Here is a 21,763-nt window from a genome sequence, read left to right as displayed (position 1 = left end):
TATATATATGTATGTATATATATATATATATACATACAGACACACACACACACACACACACACACACACATATATATATATATGTACTCCCAGGTATAGTAGTGTAAAGGTTTCTTGATAATTAATTAAAACAATTCTATGCGTGAATGCCTATCACTAAAACACAGTTGCCAAAACATATCCAAAGCTTGTCATCAAAAAGTAACCAAAACCTGTTACTACCACATATCCAAAGCCTGCCTATTTAGGCTTCTGTATGGATAAATATTTGTGAATATTCAAACAGATGTGAAAGAAGTTTAGTGATTACCTATTTTTCCAGCATAAAATTCAACATCCGTCTTTCAAGGCCATCATCATTACTTGGCCTTTTCCATTGTTTTCCCTGGCACAATGGCAGAAATTTTAGGGCTGCTAATATAATTAGAGCCTTTATGAGTCCTTTAAGTATGTTTCTTAACCCAATGAAATATTAGAAAGCCAACCATATGTATTCTAGTTCTCAAGTAGAAGCGGTCTAATTTAAATGAAGTTTACTATTCCATTAAAAAATAAAACCTTTACATCTTTATCACATCACAGGTTTACTATATCTTCTCTTTGAGGATATATATTGTCCTACCCTTCCTTTGAGTACACACACACACACACACACACACACACACACACACACACACACATATATATATCATCATATATATATATATACATATATATATATATATATATATACATCAAGAAAATGATGTAATCCTATGCGGGCTTAATCTTATATGTGAATATTCATAAGCAATACTTAGTATATCCAAAGGCTTTTAGAAAGTATTCATTCGTCCGTCATTTTATTTTTCTAGTTTAAACACATCCTAATGTAAAAATCAAGTGAGGAGAAATTAAGAAAATATTGGCATTCTGGAGATTTATACATAATCACAAACCAAAGCATACCCTTATTAAGGACAATCTTTAACTACAAAAATTTAATTACAGCATTCAGATCAAAAGAGGAGCTCACCTCCAACAAATGAATATGCCAGGTATCATTATATCAGGTAGCTAGTAGCATAGTAGAATGGTGCAGGCTCTGGAGTCAGGAGAGTCAGAGTTCAAATCCAACCTTACTGGCTATGTGTCCTTAAGCAAGTCACCTTACCCCTGTTTGCTTCAGTTTCCTCACCTACGCAATGAGCTGGAGAAGGAAATGGCAAACAACTCCAGCGTCTTTATCATGAGAACCCCAAATGGGGTCATGGAGAGTCAACCTCGACTGAAATGACTCAGCAACAACCACAACAACACATTCACTCAACACCGCATCCCTACCTTAGTGTACTGGGAATTAAGATGGGCTCTTAGCACTCATTCAACCAAGTGCCCTTGAAGAGTTTGGCCTTTGTTTCCTTGATTAAATTAGGAGTCTTTGATGACCTCCTTGCCTCAAGGGAAAGCCTAGTTTACATGGGGTTGAGTGACATGTTAGTGACATCAGAGGCTTTTAGACTTTTTAAGTCCCATTTTTGTGAGGATTTTAGGTCACGTGAGTCCTAAGGGGAGTTGCTAAGACCAGAGCCAATAGTAAGAGCTTAAGTTCTGGTTGCTCAGATGAAATTTGATGATGGCTAAAGAGTGCATAAAAAGAGAAGGCAGAGCTATTTGCTTAGGGATCTCACCGCTGATATGGAGACTCTGGGCAGATGTAGTGAAGAGCTCTCTGGCTTGCAAACCCGAATGTTAGCACTTTGTTAAACTCTGGTAACTATGCACTGAGATTTGAATCAGACAAGGTCTGTCTGTTGATGTTTGTAATTTGTTTGTATTTTCCTTGAAGTTCAGGGGGCTGATCTTTTCCCCCTGAACTGTGAATGATATTTGTATACTAGATTAAAGTAAGATTGTTAACCCCTTAACGTTGCTTTCCTTAGCAAAGCAGATCAAAAGAATCCGGGCTTGCAGCATTCTGTATGCTGATTGTTGTTGGTTTTTCACCCCCACAGCAGCTGCTGGCCGAATTGTTGAAACGTGTAGTCTCTACCATCCTGAGGAAATAAATAACCGAACTCAACTCTGCCTCCCTGAATCCAGTGTTGCAGAGATGGCAATACAGGAAAGTGGGAAACTTCCTATTCTTGTGGTAGCATTCTGTGCTGTAGCAGTGCTCAACCTGGGAACTAAAGAACAGAGGGAAATGGTATGGGGTCTTTGGATAGGGATCTATCAGACCTCAGGAAAAGAGCCTGGGATTCAACCAAGGGCAGTTCTTTCCTTATAAAAATCACTTCGGGCAGACAACGAAGCTGGTGAAAAGTGAATTACCTAGCATCAGAGGAGGCTGAGACAACTTTGAAGTTTAGCTCTTAGGGGAATGGCCCACAAAAGGAAAATGAGCAACAGAGAGAGAGAGAGAGAGAGAGAGAGAGAGTGAGAGAGAGAGAAAGAGAGAGAGATTAAAATTACCCAAGATCTCAGGGAGAAAATTAAAAACAGATCAACCAAAAGAGAAGTTACTAATCATAGATGGGAATATGGCCTTGAGATCATTGATTTCTCTCATATTAATAATCAATTGTTAATATTGGACAGATTCAGGATTTTTTTCTCTTCCTGTTTCCTCATTCTCTATTAGGTCAATTCAGCCCCTAAAGAATAGGGCTAATGGAAACTGAATTTTAACATTCTCCTCAATCTTGTCCAGACCCCACCCAACTAGGGTAGATTAATTCTGATTAAGGAATAAAAAGAATTTAATCTGGTCAAATTCCTGATCCATTCTGTTATACTCAGGCTTGAATGGTGGTGGTGGTGGTGACATAGATCCGTTGTCTAGATTGTCCAGGGCTGGGGGTGGTCTGGTAGTAAGAGTGACATAATCAGACACATTCCCACAGCCTCTTATTAGAATAGGTCCACCTCTAATTATAATATTTATTCTTCTCATTAACCGTTAACCAGTTAGAGTTGTTTGCTGACTGTCAGGCTTACCCATTCTTCCAAGGGCATGTAAGCATCAATAAGCCACCATGATCTGTCTTTGGTTCAGGAGAGATGGCCCAATGACCATTTTGTTATTAATTACTCACTAGCCATAATTAATAAAATAATTAATTACCCAGAAATACTTTCCATACACCACATCACAAAAAAATCAAATATAACCAATTACTTTTCAAACAGCCCAACAACAGAAATACAAGAAATGTCAACAAATACAAAAACCAAAGAAGGTACAAGGTACCCTGTGGCTGGGTAATATATCATTTTTTAAAAAGCTAGAGAGAGAAACCCTGGGGTGTTAAAAACAGCAGCACAGAAGCAACAAAAAATAAAAACAAGAATCATGAAGAGATTTCTTTCCACAACACACAAAAGCAGACAAGAAGGAAAATGGAATTTAAATGGATGGACTGAAACACTATAGTCGAAACTGCACAATACCCTACTTACAGGTGAATCAGCATTTCTCGGTGGAACTAAAATATGAAACAAGACATATGAAAGGGGACAAGGGAGGAAGATGATACAAGGGAATGTGTGATGTACTCTATAAGTCAGTAGTAAATAATAAATGGAAAATAACTCGTAGTCTTACAAGAAGAATATGGTTTATAGGAGAATGGGTGAGAAAGTAAGTGAAGGGATTGAAATAGAAGGAAAGAAAGGGGGAGGTCTTGATTCAGTGGCGGGACACTGAAGAATCATTGCACGGGGAAAGAGATATTCTATAATGTGAGATGGGGACATTACAATAGTTATAATGAGCAGAATTTGTGCTTAGAGAGACCACTGCTTACGAGAAAGGGTTGTTCATTCATTCTTTCTCAGGATAAGGGGAATCAGAACATCTGAGGGCAACTGACATCCAGAAGGGTAGGAGCATGTGGACCTAGAGAGGTTTCATGGTAAATGCAGGAAAAATGATGATTGGGATGGCAGAGGACAGTAATTCATGTATTACCAGCTCCACAGTCTTTCAGACTTTTTCAGACTTTACCAAGCACCCAAAGACCTCACTGGGAAGAATAAGGAAAGTAGGCAAAAGGAAGAAGGAGAAAGGAAACAATAAATTAGACAAAACTCCAAAACTAGGGAAAGGAGTGACAAATGGGAAGGAGGAGGGTAGACTTTAGGGTGAGGAAGGTAACCCATGGGAACAGGGTGGCCTTGAGGTAGATTTAGCAAAAATAACTGAAGAGAGAAAGTACCATCTTTACAGAGGAAGATAAATGAAAAAAATCCTAATCCAGAAAGAAGCAAAAACGAACCCCCAAAACTAGCATTAGAGACATATGAAGGGAAAATAGTTGCTTACCTGTTACTGGGCCACTGAACAAAGTCATACAATCATCCTTCATGCAGAATGACCTATTATAAGTTGGGTATACATTTTGCTGAAACATACCATAGACGATGAAGTAATATAAAAAAAATTTAGGAAGTTTCTCTGATAAAGGCCTGTATGGTGGGAACAAAAGCCTGAGAAAGTGACCTATGGCATCACAATTATAGTAAACTGTAAAACAGCTCCCTTAGGAAAATTTACATGTACCCACCCATGTGACCATAGGCCATCTCTTGGAACTAAGCCTTCTTTGATTCTGTTTCTATATAGTATCTGGCTTGTTTTAAGTGTGATGCAGACATCTGCCACTGTCCTGCTGCTGCCCAGGACCGGCCTCATGAGTAAGTTGCCTCCAGTAAAACCTATTTACAACCATACTGATGTGGAATGCCCCTCTTTCTTTGGTATCTCAGTAGCCTCTTGGAGGTGGGACCATCTCTTTAGATGGTCTGCAGCCTTACAACACCTCATTTCTCAAATATATACTGAGTATAGGCCTGAGTCAAATTTGTAAAAATATGAGCCAGTTCCCAATTGATAGTTAAATGGTATAAGCAGGTAGTTTTCAGAAGAAATCAAAGCTATATAAAATCATATGAAAAAAATGTTCTAAATCACTATTGACTACAGAAAGGCAAATTAAAATAACCCTGAAGTATCATGACAAATGACGAATGCTGGAGGAGATGAGAGAAAAATGGGTACATTAATGAATTATTGGTGGAGTAGAACTGGTCTAACCATTCTGGAGAACAATTTGGAGCTAGGCCCAAAGACTTAAATTGTGCATACCCTTTTAATCACCTTTTAATTATCACTACTAGGATTGTATCCCAAAGAAAAAGGAAAAGGAACCTTATCGACAAAAATATTTGTAGCAGCTCTTTTTTGCTGTGGCAAAGAATTAGAATCCATCAACTGGGGAATGGCTGAACAAATTGTGACATATGATTGTAATAGAGTACTATTGTGCTGTGGAAAATTAAAAGGCTGGTTGCAGAAAAGCATGTCAAGACCTATATGAACTGATATAAAGTAAAATGAGAAGAACTGGGAGATCATTGTGCACAGTACAATGTGTTACAATGATGATCAACTGTGAAACATTGGTTACTTTGATCAATACAATGACACAAGGTAATTCCAAAGGACTCATGATAAAAAAAAAAAACGAGATTAAAAAAAAATTCAGAGAGAACTGAACTCTGAGTGCAAATTGAAGTATAATTTTTCCTTTTGTTTTTCTTGCTTTTTAAAAAAAAATATGGCTAGTATGGGAATTTATTTTGTATGATTTCACATGTATAACTGATATATTGCTTACCTTCTCAGTGGATATGGGAGGGTCATGATTGAAATTTAACAAAAGGGTAAACTGAGGCAAATCTCTGAACAATATAATATTAGCAGGGATATGCTGCTTGTGGCTAAATGGATCAATGGATGGCCTCCATTTATGCCAAAGACACTGAGTAAAAGGAATGTTCTTTGGGGAGTACAGAAAAAAGAACAGAACAGGGTAGAAGACAGAGCTATAGCTTGGAAGCCTGGCACCCAGGGCAAACTCAGTTGCCCTTTAAGCATCACTGGCAACAAATGATTCACCCTAGGTTTCAAGCCTTGGTGACTGGGGGTATGGTGGTGTCTTGGCCAGCAATAGAGAAGATAAAAAGAGGGGAGGGCTTTGGGGAAAAGATCGAGTTCCGTTTGGACAAGTTGAGTTTAAGATGTCTTAAAGATTAGAGACTTTATTTCAGTAGAGAGATTAGGGCTCAGTAAAGAGGCATGAGAATCATTAGAGTAAATAAATGAATCCATTGGGGCTTATAAGATTACTAAGCAAAAAAGTAAAGAGGGAGAAGAGGATTCGGGATGAGTTGGGGTCACTTAGTGGGTGCTATGTGGATAAAGATCTAGCAAAAGATTATAATTTCTGCTAGTTAAAAAAGTAGAGAGGAATGTGTGTGTGTGGAGGGGAAAGGGGCTACCAGAGATGTGGAATGCCAGAGGAGGTCACCATATTACTAATTTTACTTAATTGTTTTACTTTTGTTACAAGAGACAAGATAAGATGGGATTAATCAGTAAATGTTTCTAATGTAAAAACAAAATACATCAGCAAGTGATAACCTCTATTTACTTCAGTTTCTTCAATTGTAAAATCGAGATTATAATAGCAGATATTCTCTCAGGGTTGTTTTAAGGATCAAATGAGATGATATTTGTAAAGCACTTAGTGTAGATGCTAGATAAATGTTTATTCCCTTCCCTTCCTTACACCAATAAGAGAGATAGATAGATAGATAGATAGATAGATAGATAGATAGAGAGAGAGAGAGAGAGAGAGAGTGTGAGAGAGAGAAAGGAATAGTCAGACTGGTAGGAGGAGATCCTGTTTGATCATCCCTTAAGATCAGATACTCATAGCGTTAAAATTTGAATGAATTATGTATTATTGTAGAAAGAACATTGAATAGGGAGTTAGACCCAAATGTGAGTCCTTGAGTGTTATTAGGTACTCTGTCATCTACTAATTCACTGTGATCTTTGGCAAGATTTGCTTCTCTCTCTATTCTCATTTTTAAGATGAAGTGATTGCACTACATCTCTAATTTTCTCCCACTCTGAAATTTGATGCTATTATTAATTATGGGATAAATACTCTCAAATAGTGATTTTTTTTTTTGGTCTATATGTGTCGTAGGTACCACAGACCTCTACTTTTCTTAGATATCTGTGGGGATGTATACTAAGGCCCTTTCCTTGGTTTTCTTCACTCTTCAAATGTTCTCTTGGTGATCTCATGGCTTCAAAATTAATGCTTCTTTATTGAGATGTCTTTCAAATATAGTCAGTTCTACTAAAATGCAGATGAGAGGAGTTTACATTATGCAAAATCAAGCAATTGGGCTCATTGGGAAAACTCTCAAAATTAGTATTAAAAGGTAAGAATATAATAAAAACTAGTATAGAGAGGAACTTAGTTTTATATGTGTTGAATGATTAAGAAAAATATAACTATAAATAGTATGGATAGTAAATAGATAATAGTAGGGTCCATGGTCTTCCAGCTCCTGCACCCTGGTTCCTCTAGGCTAAACTGGCAAAGTCAATTCATTAAGAAGGCAGGCCACAACGATGGCCCAAAACTACCATTTGAGGGGGGTAGAGCCTCAGTTATGGCAGAAGATGGTGTGGTAGTGTTTAGATGCTGTTGAAAATAGATTTTCTTTTGTGGAACATAACTGATTCCATTTTGTTTTGTATTTTGTTGTGTATGCTTTCTTCATGAACTGAAGGACCAGCTGCAACAGCTGAGTCCCTTCAGTGTCTTCTTTGCTCCTGTAATTGGTACAAAAAGGCTTAATTACTTTAAAAAAAAAAGAGGTCTTCAATAGGAATACCCCCTCCCTAATCTAGCAGTTCAATCAATCAATCAAAAACATTTCTTAAGCACCTATTATGTTCCAGGTACTGGAATAGATAGATGATAGTACAAAAGAGGCAGAAGATAGTCCCTGCATTCCAGGAGCTTAAAATCTCGTGGAGGAGCCAGTATGCAAACAAACATATACAAAGCAAGCTATATGCTAGATTAATAGGATATAATTAACAGAAGGAAGACACTGGAATTAACAGGGTCAGGGGAAATCTTTCTATAAAAGCTTAACAGCTGGGATTTTATTGTTGTTTGTCCTTTGTTCTTAAAAAGTAGCAATGAGCATGAATTGGATTTAAGTGAGGCAGAGCAAGGAAAAATCTTCAGCTTCACTCTCTTCTCCAAAGTTATCAAAGTTAAGTGTCAAGACAAAAGACAAGATGACCGATGATGGCTTGGGATGCAGTGGATGACCTTGACCTTTAATGTCTTTCCCAGGTCTCAGTTTGTCTGAGGCAACACCCATTTAGTGACAAAGGGCTGTCTTTATTTAGACGAAAGATGACCTAATTTGCCATCACAAAAATATCAGTTTGGATAGGGAAGACCCTCAAAGTTTCTGGGAAGAACAGAAAACGATTCCTATTGATACTCATTCTAAGCCTTCAAAACCAACATAGGGGCTATTATTGGCCATTCAAAAAAAGCCAGTGTTTGGGTTTTGGTGGGCTAGCCCGAGAATCACTGGACTCCTTTAAAACCATCACTTTAAAAAAAAAAAAGCCTGTTTTTTTAAGAGCAATATTTCAAGAAATCATAAATGAAAACTGCACTGTACAAAAAGTAAAACTTGTCCTAGATTTTAGAAAAATATCTAGTCCTCAACCCCCCAAATGTCTTAAAAATATAAGAAACTAAAAATTATGTTCCTATGGACAGAATACCTGCATGTAATTCATGGCATTCCAAGTGGAGAGAGGGACTACTCTCCAAGGCACTGCCTCACCCTCTCTGGTGGCATGTCTGCTGTGAGGAAACCCAATTCCCATTTGGGCCTTGGGGACTGTCTTCCTTCCCAAATCCTGTTTCCAAAAGCCTGCCATTCCTACCTGGGGATTTCTGTAGCTGGGACCAGATCATTGAAAAGTCAACTGGACATCTTTTCCCATTGATTGCTCTGGCCACTTTGTGTTTCATGTCTCAGCTCGTGGCCCTGAGACTCTTATTGGTACTGATGGGGTTTAGACTATGGGCATCCCCTTGGACCCCAAAAGAATTTGGGTCTTATTTGTTTGAGTGGGGAATGATGAGGGCACAGTCTCTGGGAACCCCCTTGAATCTTCCAACTAGATCTGGCCTTCCCCTCAGGCCATAAGCCTTACATTATCATTAGGCCCAAATTTCCACCTAGCCCAGCCCACCCTTAATCTTGAACAAAATATCTATGCTCTAGCCCAGTTGCCCTAGCTCTCTTATTGTCGGTCATCTCCGGTTAGCCTTCAGCTATTTCCCCCACCTGGAGTCTGACCTCATCCCATCTCAGTCCTCCTTAGACTCCTCCTCAAGACCCTTTTTAAACCCGTCCTCTAGTCACCCCAGACCACCCCTCAATCCCTTCCACAATCTTTCTGTATATAATCTCCATCTTGCCTCCATGAAGATTGAATGTGGCCTGCTTGTGAAAACAGAAATCACAAAGGGTGGGATTTCTTAAGACAACCCATTATTAGGCTTGAATCCCTAACAAACTTTGTCTTTTCCCTTGGCTGAGAAGGCTTGAATCGAATTCTTTTGGCAGGACCCGGAGTGTAGGTATCTTGGGGTCTTGAGCACCCCTAGAAATGTATGGTTCCGTACCATCATCATTTTGTCTTTAACCTCTTCAGTATAGATAAGAATGACAAGGAAGGTGAAATTTAAAATTTTAAAAGCACGTGCCTCTAGTCACCAGCCCTGAAACTCCAATGTAAATTCTTTATGAAAGAGTTCAGGACTTGGTGAGCAGTGTCCAGTTGGAAAAACCACTTTTTAGCCAAGAAGATAAGGCTGAAAAGATTGTGCTGTATTTTAGGGGAAGAAGAAGAATGTGATCTTTTGGCAAAGATTTTATTTTTTAAAATAAAGTTTAATTAATTAAAAAAAGTATTACATTTGATTAAGTTTTAGATTTTTAATTTTTTCATGAATAACATAGATTGGACGGTTATTCCCATTTTGTAGATGTTTTTCTGCCCATAAAGAAAGGTCTTTCAATTTGAAGGGTCTTAGCTATGCATGCCTTTTTCTCTCCAGAATGAGAGTCCATTTGCACGAGCCATGATCTTTTGGAATACAAGAAAAATAGTATTAAACAAATAGTATTAAATATTAATAGTATTAAATTTATTGTTAAATATTAATATTAAATAGTAGTAAGTAAATATTTGTCCTTGATAACAGCTGTTAGAAACATACGTACATTGTGTAGGAATAAACAATACTCGTTGGGAAGCCAGGGACATTTTAATTATGTTTTACATTTATTTCGTCTGAATAAATGGGTACAGGAGAGTACAAGGACTCAGACAGACGCCAGTCCTTTTATTGAACCCCCACTTCGAATTTCCCGCCAGGCTCTTCATTGGCCAGATGCAACCCCCTGACTGCCTCCATCATGCGCTCCTCAAATGGCTCCTGTAAGGATGCAGACAAGCCTCTAACCTTTCACCTGACCGGAGGCCTGGGCTCTGCTAGAAGTCACCCGACGTACATTCTGCTAAGGCTGGGAGGAGGGGGGGAAGAGAGATACTTTAACTCTGTGGAAACAAGGCTGCCCCCCCATTTCTTACGCAGCTGTCACAGTAATAGCACTTGTGCAGCACTTTAAGGTGGACAAAGCATTTTATATATATATTGCCTCATTTGATCCACACCATAACCCTGGGACGTATCTGCTTTTGTTATTTATCATCATTATTATCATTTTATAGGGGAGGAAACTAAGGCTGAAAAAAGTGATGTTGCTTCAAAAAATACGTTTTCTGGAAGCACAGTCTAATGAAATGTGCTGAATCCACCTGCGATGGTGAAGGTGAGATGTTAGCGGGGCCTTAAAGGAAGCCGGGGAGGTCAGTCATCGGAGCGAAAGAGGGAGAGCATTTCTGGCATGGCAAATAGCCAGTAAGAATGCCCAGATTCCAAGAGATGGTTCCTGAAAAAGCCAGGGAGCCGGTGCTACTGAATCACAGAGAGCAGCAGGGAGCAAGATGTGAGAAGTCTAGAAAGGTAGGAGGAGTCGTGAAGGTTACGAAGGGCATTAGATGCCAAATAGAGCATTTTTATTTGCTCCTGGAGGCAACAGGAAGCGCTGGAGTGCGGCTAGGCTAGGGGTTCTGGATGACACGATCGGACCTGTGTTTTAGGAAAATCCCTTCAGCGGCTGAATGGAGGAGAGATGAGGCAAGCGGACATATCAGCGGGATGTTGTCATAGTCTGGGGATGAGATGATGAGGGCCTGTACTAGAGCCGTGGTAATTAGAAGAGAGAAGGGACTGTATTCGAGAGATGTTTCAGAGGTGAAATCAACGCGCCTTGCTGACAGCTTGTGCATGGGTAGTTCCATCTGATTTAGCGCAGTAATCTGCTAACAAGGACACATCCCTTCTCTATCCGTTGTAGCTGCTTATACACTTCATGTCCTGTGACTGTGGTGCAGTTTTACTTCACAAAATGCAAAATTTAATTATGCTCAAAGTTCCCTAATATATCAATGGTGGAACAAATTTGTGTTTTTAAAACATGCGCTATAGCAAAAATGATTGTGTATATATACAGCCCTAGTCTTTATCCTGAGCTTTAGTCCTACATCATTTCCAAATGAATGTCTTATAGGCATCTCAAACTCAAAATATTCAAACATAACCTTTTACTCTTCCTCCCAAGGCTAACCTTCTCAGCTTTCTTATTTTGATCTATTGGAGGCCCATCACCGTCGTTAGTTCTGGTTACATGATGGGATGAAATAAGACACTTACAAGTCATTGAACATTTAACAAAGGAGATTTACTTTGTTGAAACACAAGAGTGTGTAACAAGGTTATAGCGGCAATTAGCTTCTCTCTCAGTGACACCAGTGAAGCTAGAACCGCATTAAAATATAATTGGGAAATGTTGAGCAAAATAAAGAAAAATACAAATAAATAATGTTAATGTGTGGTTTTCTAACTCAATACCCAGCCCACAGGGATCTGTTTATATATTTTTTGAATATTGCTCTAAAGAATCCACCTAGAGATACTCAGTCCAAGTAGTTGGGACTTTTTATGCCCCTAGAAGCAGATGAATGAGCAAACTGCATCAGGGAACCTGAGGTCAATCATGTCCCAGGAGCAGTTTTGTCCTGGGCCTACTTCGAGTTGGCCGGAGGAGTGGGAAGAAGAAAGCTCCATCAGGGAATTTGAGACCAATCAGATCCCAGGGGCAGTTCTGACTTCTTTTAGCTAAATCTTCTGCAGGTTGAGGGTGAGAAGAAAGAGTTGCATCAGGATACTGTTGTTGGTTCCAAGGCACCTTCCAGTCAAACAGGTTCACAGACTCAGTCATCTTTTGCTCCTCAATGATGTGGATGCAAACGGTGCCCTAAGGGTTAAAAAGAATTTTAAGAGTTGTTTTCCCAGTTCTTTGTGAAGCCCCTCCTCAGAGGGTTTGAGGCTCATTCTGTAGCTCTTAGGGGTGTCCTAAAGTCCTTTGTTTTCATCTTGAAATACTATAACACTTCTTAACCTGTACAAAAAAGAATTGCTTTTGACTCCCTTATCTTGTGTTCCCCCATCTCTTCATCTTTAACTTGTGTCCCCCTGCCCTGTCCTTACTTTAAACCATAAAGAATTCCTTTTGTCTCCCTCATCCTGTGTCATAAAATCCTTTCTTGTCCTGTCCTTAACCTTTAACCCCCATTAAAACCTCTAAAATGACACCATCATTCTGAAACCTCTCTATAAGCATAACTCCCTCAAATATCAGGGTCTCAATTAGCTTTCTTACTAAGGAGGCCTGTATAGCTTTCACACAATAAAGCTCCCATTGGCTACAGAGAATGCCTAAGTGAATTCTTTCACACTTGAACTGCTCTCCCGAATCTGATCTCAACATTACATCCCTCATCCTTTATATCTCACTGTCTTTCTTTCCATATGCAGTAGTTGCCAAATCTTTTCAGTGTTTCTTCCATATTATCTCCCCAATCTGTTCTTTTCTATCATTATAGGGTCTCCTTTCATATAATCTCCCCCCACCCTCAATTCATCCTATACACAGATGCCAAATTGATTTTCTTAAAACACAGATATGATCGAGTCTTCATCCCCTTTTCACGAACCTCTCTTGCCTCTAGAACAAAATGCAAAGCCTACTTGAAGCTGGTGTGCTTGGCCAGCTCCCCTGGCAGCAGCAGGCACACGGCTGTCTGGATCTCCTGGAACATGACAATGGATTGCTTCCTGTAACGTGACAGGCAGGACATCTCGCCAGTGATGATGTCTTTGGCAAATGAGTTCATGAGGCCCATGGCTTTGTATGAGATGCCCATGTCAGGATAGACCGGCTTCAGCATCTTGTACCCTGTACATGTAGCTGGAGTAACTCCTTGTGGCTCTGCTTGAGCTTCAGTCACACATCTTTTGAAACCCTTCTTCTCCAGGGACGGACTAAGTGGGCTTCAGGAACTGTGCAACCCTGCAAAGCCTAAAATTTTGGGGAAGAAAATAAAGATCTAATAGAATTGTTAGTTTGGTGTGTTTTAATGAGATACTGGTGTATTTAAAAAAATTTTTTCTGGAGGGGGGAAGGCAGGGCAATTGGGGTTAAGTGACTTGCCCAAGGTCACACAGCGAATAAGTGTCAAGTGTATGAGGCTTAATTTGAACTCAGGTCCTCCTAATTCCAGCTCTGTCTATACAGGTGTATTTTGATGGCTGATTGGATGACGCTTGTCCCAGCGGGTGGACCACATGCAAAAAGCTGATGACAATTTTACGTTGGTTAGTCAAAGGACACTTACAACCAATCAGATACTATCACCACTGTTCATGAAGTTTTTCCAAAACTATGTTTCCAGAGGTGTTGCTATGTATTCTGTCCACTGGCTGGGCTCACTATGTGCCTTGCAAGGGCAGCTACTCCCAGAAGGATGGAGACAGATTGTGGCTTTTAAATGCCAGGTTTAGAACTTTGTCTGATCTTAGTTCAGGGATTCTTGAGCTTTTTTTGTCATGGAATTCTTTGAAAATCTGCTGAAGCCTATAGATACATTCTCAAAATGCTGATTTTAAATTCATGGAATAAAATGCATAGGATTACCGAGTTAAAAATATGTTGAAGTATTTTTCTTTTTTTTAGTTTTCATACTCATTGTGATCTGGCTTCCTCCTGATGACATAGATTTCCTGGCTAACCTTTGCAGCACTGGTTGCACTTTCACCGATAACTGAATTATTGGGGGAGGGGAGCTGTAGGGGGAGGAATTGGAATATTGCTTGCTCCCCCATTGCCAATTCCAGACCCCCTTCTACCACTATTACTCATTCACCTCTCCTCCTCTGTAGTTCATTCAATCCACATTTATCAACCAATCAAGATTTTAATAGCTTTTATCTGCCAGCCTAGGTTTGGTAGGTAATCAAATGTTTTGTTTTAAACTAATCTGCCGTCTGGTTAGTAAAAGAAACATTATTGGGGGTTTGTGAGTAGACCTTGACCCACACCTCCAACATGCTTCAAACTTATGGTAGCCTCGAAAGGGGGGGAGGGGGTGCGCACAAGTGCCTGTTACATTTTCATAGACTTGTACAACAGTGCTGATAGTAAACATGTAGGATATTTCACATGGATTTAGATTGGCAGAAATGGATTTATGCATAATGCCTACAAAACCATCTTCCTTACAAATTCTGAGAACCCAATTCACATAATTTTTAAAAATAAGAACTGAGTTTAACATGACAGCTTTCCCCCACCTTTTGATAATTTTTTGACTTCCACAAATAAAGTGGAAACTGATTCAAACATGGATTTTTTGAAAATAAATGATATTTTCTCCTGAAGTTCCTACATTTGTATCAGGCAGCATTATAAGAGAGATGGAAACAGGGAGGATAGAGAAGAAATTACTTCTTTTGTTCAGGTAGGATAAAAAATTGGCTTTGACCTGATGGGAGGGGGAGAATGTATGCCAGATATTCTAGCGGTAGAATTGACAGGACTTGGTGGCTGATGAAATCGATCGAGTTTTCCTCTCTCTCTCACATCAAAGATAACCAAGATTTTTTAGTATAGGTGATGAGTCCTTAGGGAAGTTAGGAAGAAGGGAGCATTTGAAGGGAAAGATAATGAGTTGTTTTGTACACGGTGAATTTAAGATGCCTACGAGAAATCTAGTTTAATAGGCAGTTAGAGATTTAAGTTTGGAGAAAAGAAGAGAAGTTAGGGCTGGACAAATCCATCTCAATTTTATTGCTGCAAGGGGTAAGATGGAAAGTGACTTGCTGGCAGAAGCCGACCTCAGATCTGACTTAGGGCTGGGGAGAAGGCAAGAGCTTGATGCTGAAAGCTAAAGGTATCACTGGCTGGAGCTCGAGTTACTGGAGAGAGCAGTTAATGCAAAACCCACTGCTCTAGCTGTTCCACCGAAGGCCAAACCCCCGCTTCCTATGGAGGCTACTGGGAACAATGAGAGCTCCAAATCTGCGAAGAACCGAGAGGTACTTTTCCAATTCCCCTCGGTTATGTGATTAAGGTCTGATATTTTGCAAGCAAAAGCACAACAGGTGAGCTCTGACCACATCTCAAACAAAAGTTTTAGGAAGGTGAAGATCAGGACTGGAAATCAGAAGACCTGGTTACGGTTTTTGTTCTGGCACTAACTCAAGGCTTGTTTCCTTTATAAAATGATGCCCTTTATAAAAGGGCACTTAATATTTACTTGCCTGTTTCCGCATGAGTTGGGAGTCCATGACCTTCAGGAGTGACTGTTTGCCCCTCTACAGATCATACACTAACATTCATTCCAGGGCCGCTAGGTGGCGCGGTGGCTAAAGTTGAGGGCCTGAAGTGACTAAAGACTCCTTTCTGAATTCAAAGCTAGCCTCAGACGTTAGTTGCGTGATACAGGACAAATTTACTTAGGTCGGCTTGCCTCATTCCCTCTTCAGCAAAATGAAATGGAGAAGGAAACCGCTCTCTAGTAGCTTTGCCAAGAATAACTCCAGAGGCAGAGTCGACCATGCAGGATACGACTCGACGATATCCTACCCAGTTCAAATGTCCTACCGTTATTTTTACAGGGGGACAATGACGAGCAGCTGAGGATGCTGACTTCACACAAACCTTTTCACTACCGCCTCCTTTAAGGTTGCGCTTAAAAAACAAGCATCTTTAAATCTGAGTACATAGCTTAGGCAAACGAGTGTACACAAGCTCCCTTTGTATATGTGAGGGGCTCTGAAAAGAGCCTTTGGGTTCAGAATGATGCTTTCTAAGGTTTAGGATAGCAGAATCTGCCAGTTTTACTTGCCCTTAGCCTTGTGGTGACTCTCGGTCTTCTTCGGCAGCAGCACGGCCTGGATGTTGGGCAGCACTCCACCCTGGGCGATAGTGACTTTCCCCAGCAGTTTGTTGAGCTCTTCATCGTTGCGGATAGCCAGCTGAAGATGACGCGGAATAATACGCGTTTTCTTGTTGTCGCGGGCGGCATTACCAGCTAACTCCAGGATCTCAGCAGTGAGATATTCCAACACGGCAGCCAAGTACACAGGCGCTCCAGCTCCCACTCGCTCGGAGTAATTCCCCTTGCGAAGAAGACGATGCACACGACCAACCGGGAACTGGAGTCCGGCGCGGGACGATCGGGTCTTAGCCTTGGCACGGGCTTTGCCTCCTTGCTTTCCACGGCCAGACATATTCAAAAGATGACTTGCCTAAGACGCAGCTCCGCAAGAAAAAAAATCAAAGAGCTCCAATATCAGCTCTCCGACTACGGCAGAGATCTTATGCTAGCCATGGCGCAGCAATCTATTATACCTTCAGGAGGTAGAGTAAACGGCGCGGTCTGATTGGTTGCAACCATCTTTTGATGAACAAACCAATTGAAAAGTAGCGCTAGAATCTATTAATTTACATAGTCCCTCCCACTTAGGGAGAGTTGTTTTATTTCATCCAATTAGACATCAGACTTTCACAAACCCTTATTTGAATAGACTCAGAACCAATATGTGTGTCTTTAGTTTTTAAAGTAGAGGGCGGGAAAGAATGCGCTAGGAAAGGGAGGCGAATTAAATTAACCACGTTATTTTTCCTACGCGTTCCCAAGCTCTGGTGTCCATTGTTTTAGCCAAATTGGTCATTACCTTAACGCTTCGGGACAGATGCTTCCTGCTTGCCTGGCTCCATTACAAAGCTTTCGAATCCTGCCTGGAAAAAGCCAAAGAACCTCAGCTGCCTATAAATGCTGTCTGTTGTCGGTTCCAAGATTGTCACTAAAATAACAGTCGTCAGTAAACCGCATGTAACCGTTCGCAAGTGGTTTTTGTAAAAGCCATCCCAATTCTCAAAGTAAGGGCTTAGTTTCTTAAAACAACAAGCAGCAGCAGCAGTTGGGTGAAATGTGTATTTCAAGAAAAACTTCTAATTCTGATTCTTAGCTATAAATAGCAAAGTATAGTGGGAAGACCGGGGCTTTTGAGTCAGAGGACATGAGCTTATTCCGTCTTTGTTTGCTGTGTCATTTAGCACAAGTCACTAACTTTGGACCTCAGTTTCTCATGTAAGATAAGGGGGCTTGGCTTGCTAGATGGCACCCAAGGTTCCTTAGTGGTCTGTGAAGCTTCCAGCGCCTCCTTCGAGCTAGTCTTAAAGCGAAGGTTAGACACAGCGCTTAGAGTTCAGCAACACCTCTTTCGAACATGTCCTTTTGAACGCCTCTGGTCTCTGCTTTTGCTGGATTGGTTTGTATATTTATTCCTAAACTTTCCCATCTGTATGAAAGGGAATTTAATTGTCTATTCTTCTCTTGTCTGATATCCTTACGAGTGGGAAATTAATAACAACAACAGCTAACTGAGATAGCACATGCTGTGTTCCATGAACTTTGCTAAGTCCTTTACAATTACTTTATTTAGGGATATTTAGGGATGTAGGTACTATTAATATCTGCTAGGGGTGATACAGCTGGTCTCTAATATTGTGTTTGAACTGGGGTCTTTCTGACTCCCGGCCCTGCTGTTGTGCCACCTGGCTGCTCCAAATAGCTGTGGCTCTGTTGCCCCTCTATGATTGATTTCATTATTTCTCTAAAGGCCCTATCATTCCAAAGGGTTTCTAAGTAGAGAAGATTAAGTGGGAGATGTCATGTTAGCTGTGTTCAAGTATTTGGCTGTAATGTGGAAAAGGGATTTGATTTTATCATGCCCAGATCTCATAATTTTGATTTTGTATGTCTCAAATCTGGGCTGTGGATTATTATTGAAAAATGTAAATCTTATTAAATAATCTGCCGTTAAATAAAATCATGAACCCCTATCTAGTGGCTACTTTAAATCTATAACTCCAGGGGGATAGGTGGCAGATAGTATATGCTGAACAGGGGAAGAGAGTGAAATAAATAGTGGTGCCCTGTGTGAATAGGATAAGTCATTTCATCTCTCTTTATTCATTTGCAAAATTAGGAGTTGGACCCCCAGGTTTCCTACCAACTCTCAACCTATGATATTATGATTCTAAGGAAATAGTTAAGAGGTGGGGCCTGATAAATCCAATAGTGTACTGCTGAACACCAAAGAAATTTCAACCCATCTGGATTCTTCTCTAGATTACTCATGATTAATATATTTAAAGATGTCTATCATCTGTTTACCTCAGGTTGGGTCATTTGTAAAGGACTCTTAACTGTGCATAAAACAATGTAAACCTCATTTTGGAGCCACTAATAGCAGTCCGAGGTCCTGGCTTAGTTGATAAACTAAGTTGGACCTCATGTGTACATTCTGAATCAGGACAAAAAGTGTTATAGATTAGAAACTTAGAGTAGGATGTTGTTTCAAAGGCATCTAATTAAATCACTTTATTTTACATATGCATAAACTGAGGCCCAGAGAAGTTAAACGACTTCCAATGAATTATAGAACTTGGCAGTTAAAGGCCATCTAGTACAAACCATATCCTCCAGAAAAACTTCCCACCACAGCTGCAGAAGCAGTCATCCAAACTGCTTGAAACCATCAATAAGGGTGAATGTACTGCTTCCCAAGGCGGCAGATTCCACTTTGGGTTCATTCTAATTTTTCAGAAGTTTTTTTTTTTTTTGCATTAAGCCTAAATTTACTTATTCACAACTTCCATTCAGTTCTTCCTCTAGAGAAAAATAAAGTATATTGCTGGTTCCACATGACAGCCTTTCTAGATAAGTCTATCTGAGTCTTCTCAAGGATAAATACCTCCCTTTCCTATATCCACAGCCTCATATGATATGAACTCAAGGCCTTTAACTATTCTGATTTCTTTATTCAGGGTGTACTCTAGCTTATCAGTGTCCTTACAAATCTATCTTACTCCATAAGTGAACAGATTCAGCCTGACCCAAACACAGTACACCTCTCTTAATGTAATCTAAAATTAATCACTTCCTTCCTTCCTTCCTTCCTTCCTTCCTTCCTTCCTTCCTTCCTTCCTTCCTTCCTTCCTTCCTTCCTTCCTTTCTTCTCTCATATCACACAGTACAGAGAATGGGATAAAGAAGAGACAAAGATATACTATTGGTCAATGCAAAGATTACTTTATCACTGATGATGAGAGAATGTTACCTGCCTCCCGACAGAGGGGTGATAGCATAAGATGAATTTTTAAACACAGCGTAGATATAATTTTGCTGGACTATGCATTTGTTTAAAAGTTTTTAATTTTTTTTCTTTTTTTTCATTGGAGGGGGGATAGAAAGAAAAAAATAAGTGCTTGACAATTTTTAAAAATACCGTAAGTTATAGACACATCGCAAATCTGTGGTAGTGAAGAGAGTTTACATGTTGAGAACAGTTACCTGATGAAATTACAGGTTTGTAAAAAAAAAAAAAAAGGCATACTTCTTAGCTTGAAATGCACTAAAAACACCTGGAACTTTTTGCAGACAAACTGTTGCCTAACTTGCCTTTCCCACTTTGTCCTTATGAACTCAGTCTAAGTGAATCTTAATTTTGCTTTATGCTATTAATATAGTATTAATAATTGTTAGATGGAATCTAATGTTCGGGAGACCAGTTAGGCGGCACAGTGGATAGAGTTCCAGGCCTGGAATCGGGAAGATTCATCTTCCTGAGTTCAAATGTGACCTCAGACACTTACTAGCTATGTGACCCTGGGCAAGTAATTTCTACTTTCTGGCATCCCTGTCTTCCTTCAATCTCACATAAAGTTTCGCTTTCTGAAAGAAGCCTTTCTCTGTCCTTAATTTTAGTGTCTTCTCCCTGAAAGACCATACACGCACACGCATATACATCTATACATCATTGCTTGTATATTTCCCTCATCAAGCTGAGCTCTTTAAGAGCAGGGACTGTGCTACCGCCTTCTTTGTATCCCCAGCACTTCAGTACTATATCTGACACATAGTAGGCAGTTAATAAATAAAAGTTCGCAGAGTAGTAATCACAATTTTGACACCTACAGTACATTCCTGGAACATCTCCACATAGGTCATGTATAGCTTTGTCTCTTAATACCTGTTAAAACCCATTTCCATTTTTTTAGATACCAACTAGGAAATCATACTCAGATCATAGCCTCCCTCACGGAATGGAAAGCCAGTAAATTGCAAAGCAGCTACAGTCCACATAGAGATACAGAGACGGAAAAGAACGTAGAATGGGTTCCCCTACTCTGGAATCCTTTGCTTCTTGCAGTTGCAATGCGGAGTAAATTGAGTAGTTTACTATGGAAACATGGCAAAATGCCTCATTTTATTTACCTCGGCAGACTAGTGTAAAATAATGCTTTTGCATGAATTGAGGTTCGTCTAAAAAACGTGTTACAGCTTCTTTTGAGAGTAAAGTAGGCGGCTCTGAAAAGAGCCTTTTACAAGTTGCGAATATCCACCTCAGATCATAGTTTACGCCCTCTCCCCGCGGATGCGGCGAGCCAGCTGGATGTCCTTGGGCATTATGGTCACCCGCTTGGCATGGATGGCGCACAGATTGGTGTCCTCAAACAGCCCGACCAGGTAGGCTTCGCTGGCCTCCTGCAAGGCCATCACGGCCGAGCTCTGGAAGCGCAGGTCGGTCTTGAAGTCCTGGGCGATCTCGCGCACCAGCCGCTGGAAGGGCAGTTTGCGGATCAGCAGCTCGGTGGACTTCTGGTAGCGGCGGATCTCCCGCAGGGCCACGGTGCCAGGCCGGTAGCGGTGAGGCTTCTTCACGCCGCCGGTAGCCGGCGCGCTCTTGCGGGCGGCCTTCGTAGCGAGCTGTTTGCGAGGTGCCTTCCCTCCGGTAGATTTCCGCGCGGTCTGCTTAGTACGAGCCATAGCGAAACACAGCTGACAGACAGCAGAGAAGAGTATAGAGAATTGCGCTTTGCCGCCTATTTATAGAGCCAAGAACAACCTGATTGGATAACTCAACATTGCCGGCACCAGGTTGAAATATTCGGTCAATTCAATTGGGTATTTATACACCCCGCCCCTTTTAACCAGAACCTATTAGGAATGTTTTTATTTTTACGTATTTTCCCCCCCTCCTCCCCTCCTTCCCGCCTCCCACTCTTCCCCCACCATATCCTTTTGGCATGTGTTATTTGTATGATAATTCAATATAATTCCAGATTAGAAAATTGTGAGGTCTTAGAGAGAGAAACCCTTGGGGCATGAAAAAGCCCGCGCTGGAAAATGAACAAGGGTTATTTCTTTGTTCCTTATTAGGCCGTCAGGTGGCGCTCCATTGTTTGCCTTCAGATGCTGCTCCAGGACTCTTCCTTTAAATACCTGTAGTCTCTCATTGCCTTACCCTGCAAACCACCCCAAAATATACAGAAA

The 21,763-nt window shown here is 40.5% G+C and overlaps 2 protein-coding genes across 2 annotated transcripts in view; both read right to left on the bottom strand.

Moving 5' to 3' along the window:
- Positions 1–21,256, bottom strand: part of LOC118857927 — a 43,838-nt gene extending 22,582 nt beyond the window's left edge. Inside the window, exons 1-3 of the mRNA XM_036768389.1 lie at positions 20,852–21,256; positions 16,265–16,667; positions 13,107–13,314 (exon numbers count right to left, since the gene is read on the bottom strand). Of these exons, the coding sequence (XP_036624284.1) occupies positions 13,107–13,314; positions 16,265–16,667; positions 20,852–21,256 (1,016 nt within the window). The remainder of the gene's footprint in view (positions 1–13,106; positions 13,315–16,264; positions 16,668–20,851) is intronic.
- LOC118856840 (histone H2A type 1-D) lies at positions 16,257–16,649 on the bottom strand. The gene has a single exon (XM_036767368.1). It carries the CDS (start codon positions 16,647–16,649, stop codon positions 16,257–16,259), a length of 393 nt encoding a protein of 130 aa, XP_036623263.1.
- Positions 21,257–21,763: the final 507 nt, after the last annotated feature.

Source organism: Trichosurus vulpecula, chromosome 7, assembly GCF_011100635.1.
Source record: "Trichosurus vulpecula isolate mTriVul1 chromosome 7, mTriVul1.pri, whole genome shotgun sequence".
NCBI classification, from domain to species: Eukaryota; Metazoa; Chordata; class Mammalia; order Diprotodontia; family Phalangeridae; genus Trichosurus; species Trichosurus vulpecula.
The sequence above is the reverse complement of the archived record's forward strand: the minus strand, read 5'-3'. Positions and strand labels throughout refer to the sequence as shown.

Excerpts from the sequence above, each read along its gene's own strand:
- LOC118856840 (XM_036767368.1), bottom strand. The coding sequence starts at position 16,649 with ATGTCTGGCCGTGGAAAGCAAGGAGGCAAAGCCCGTGCCAAGGCTAAG.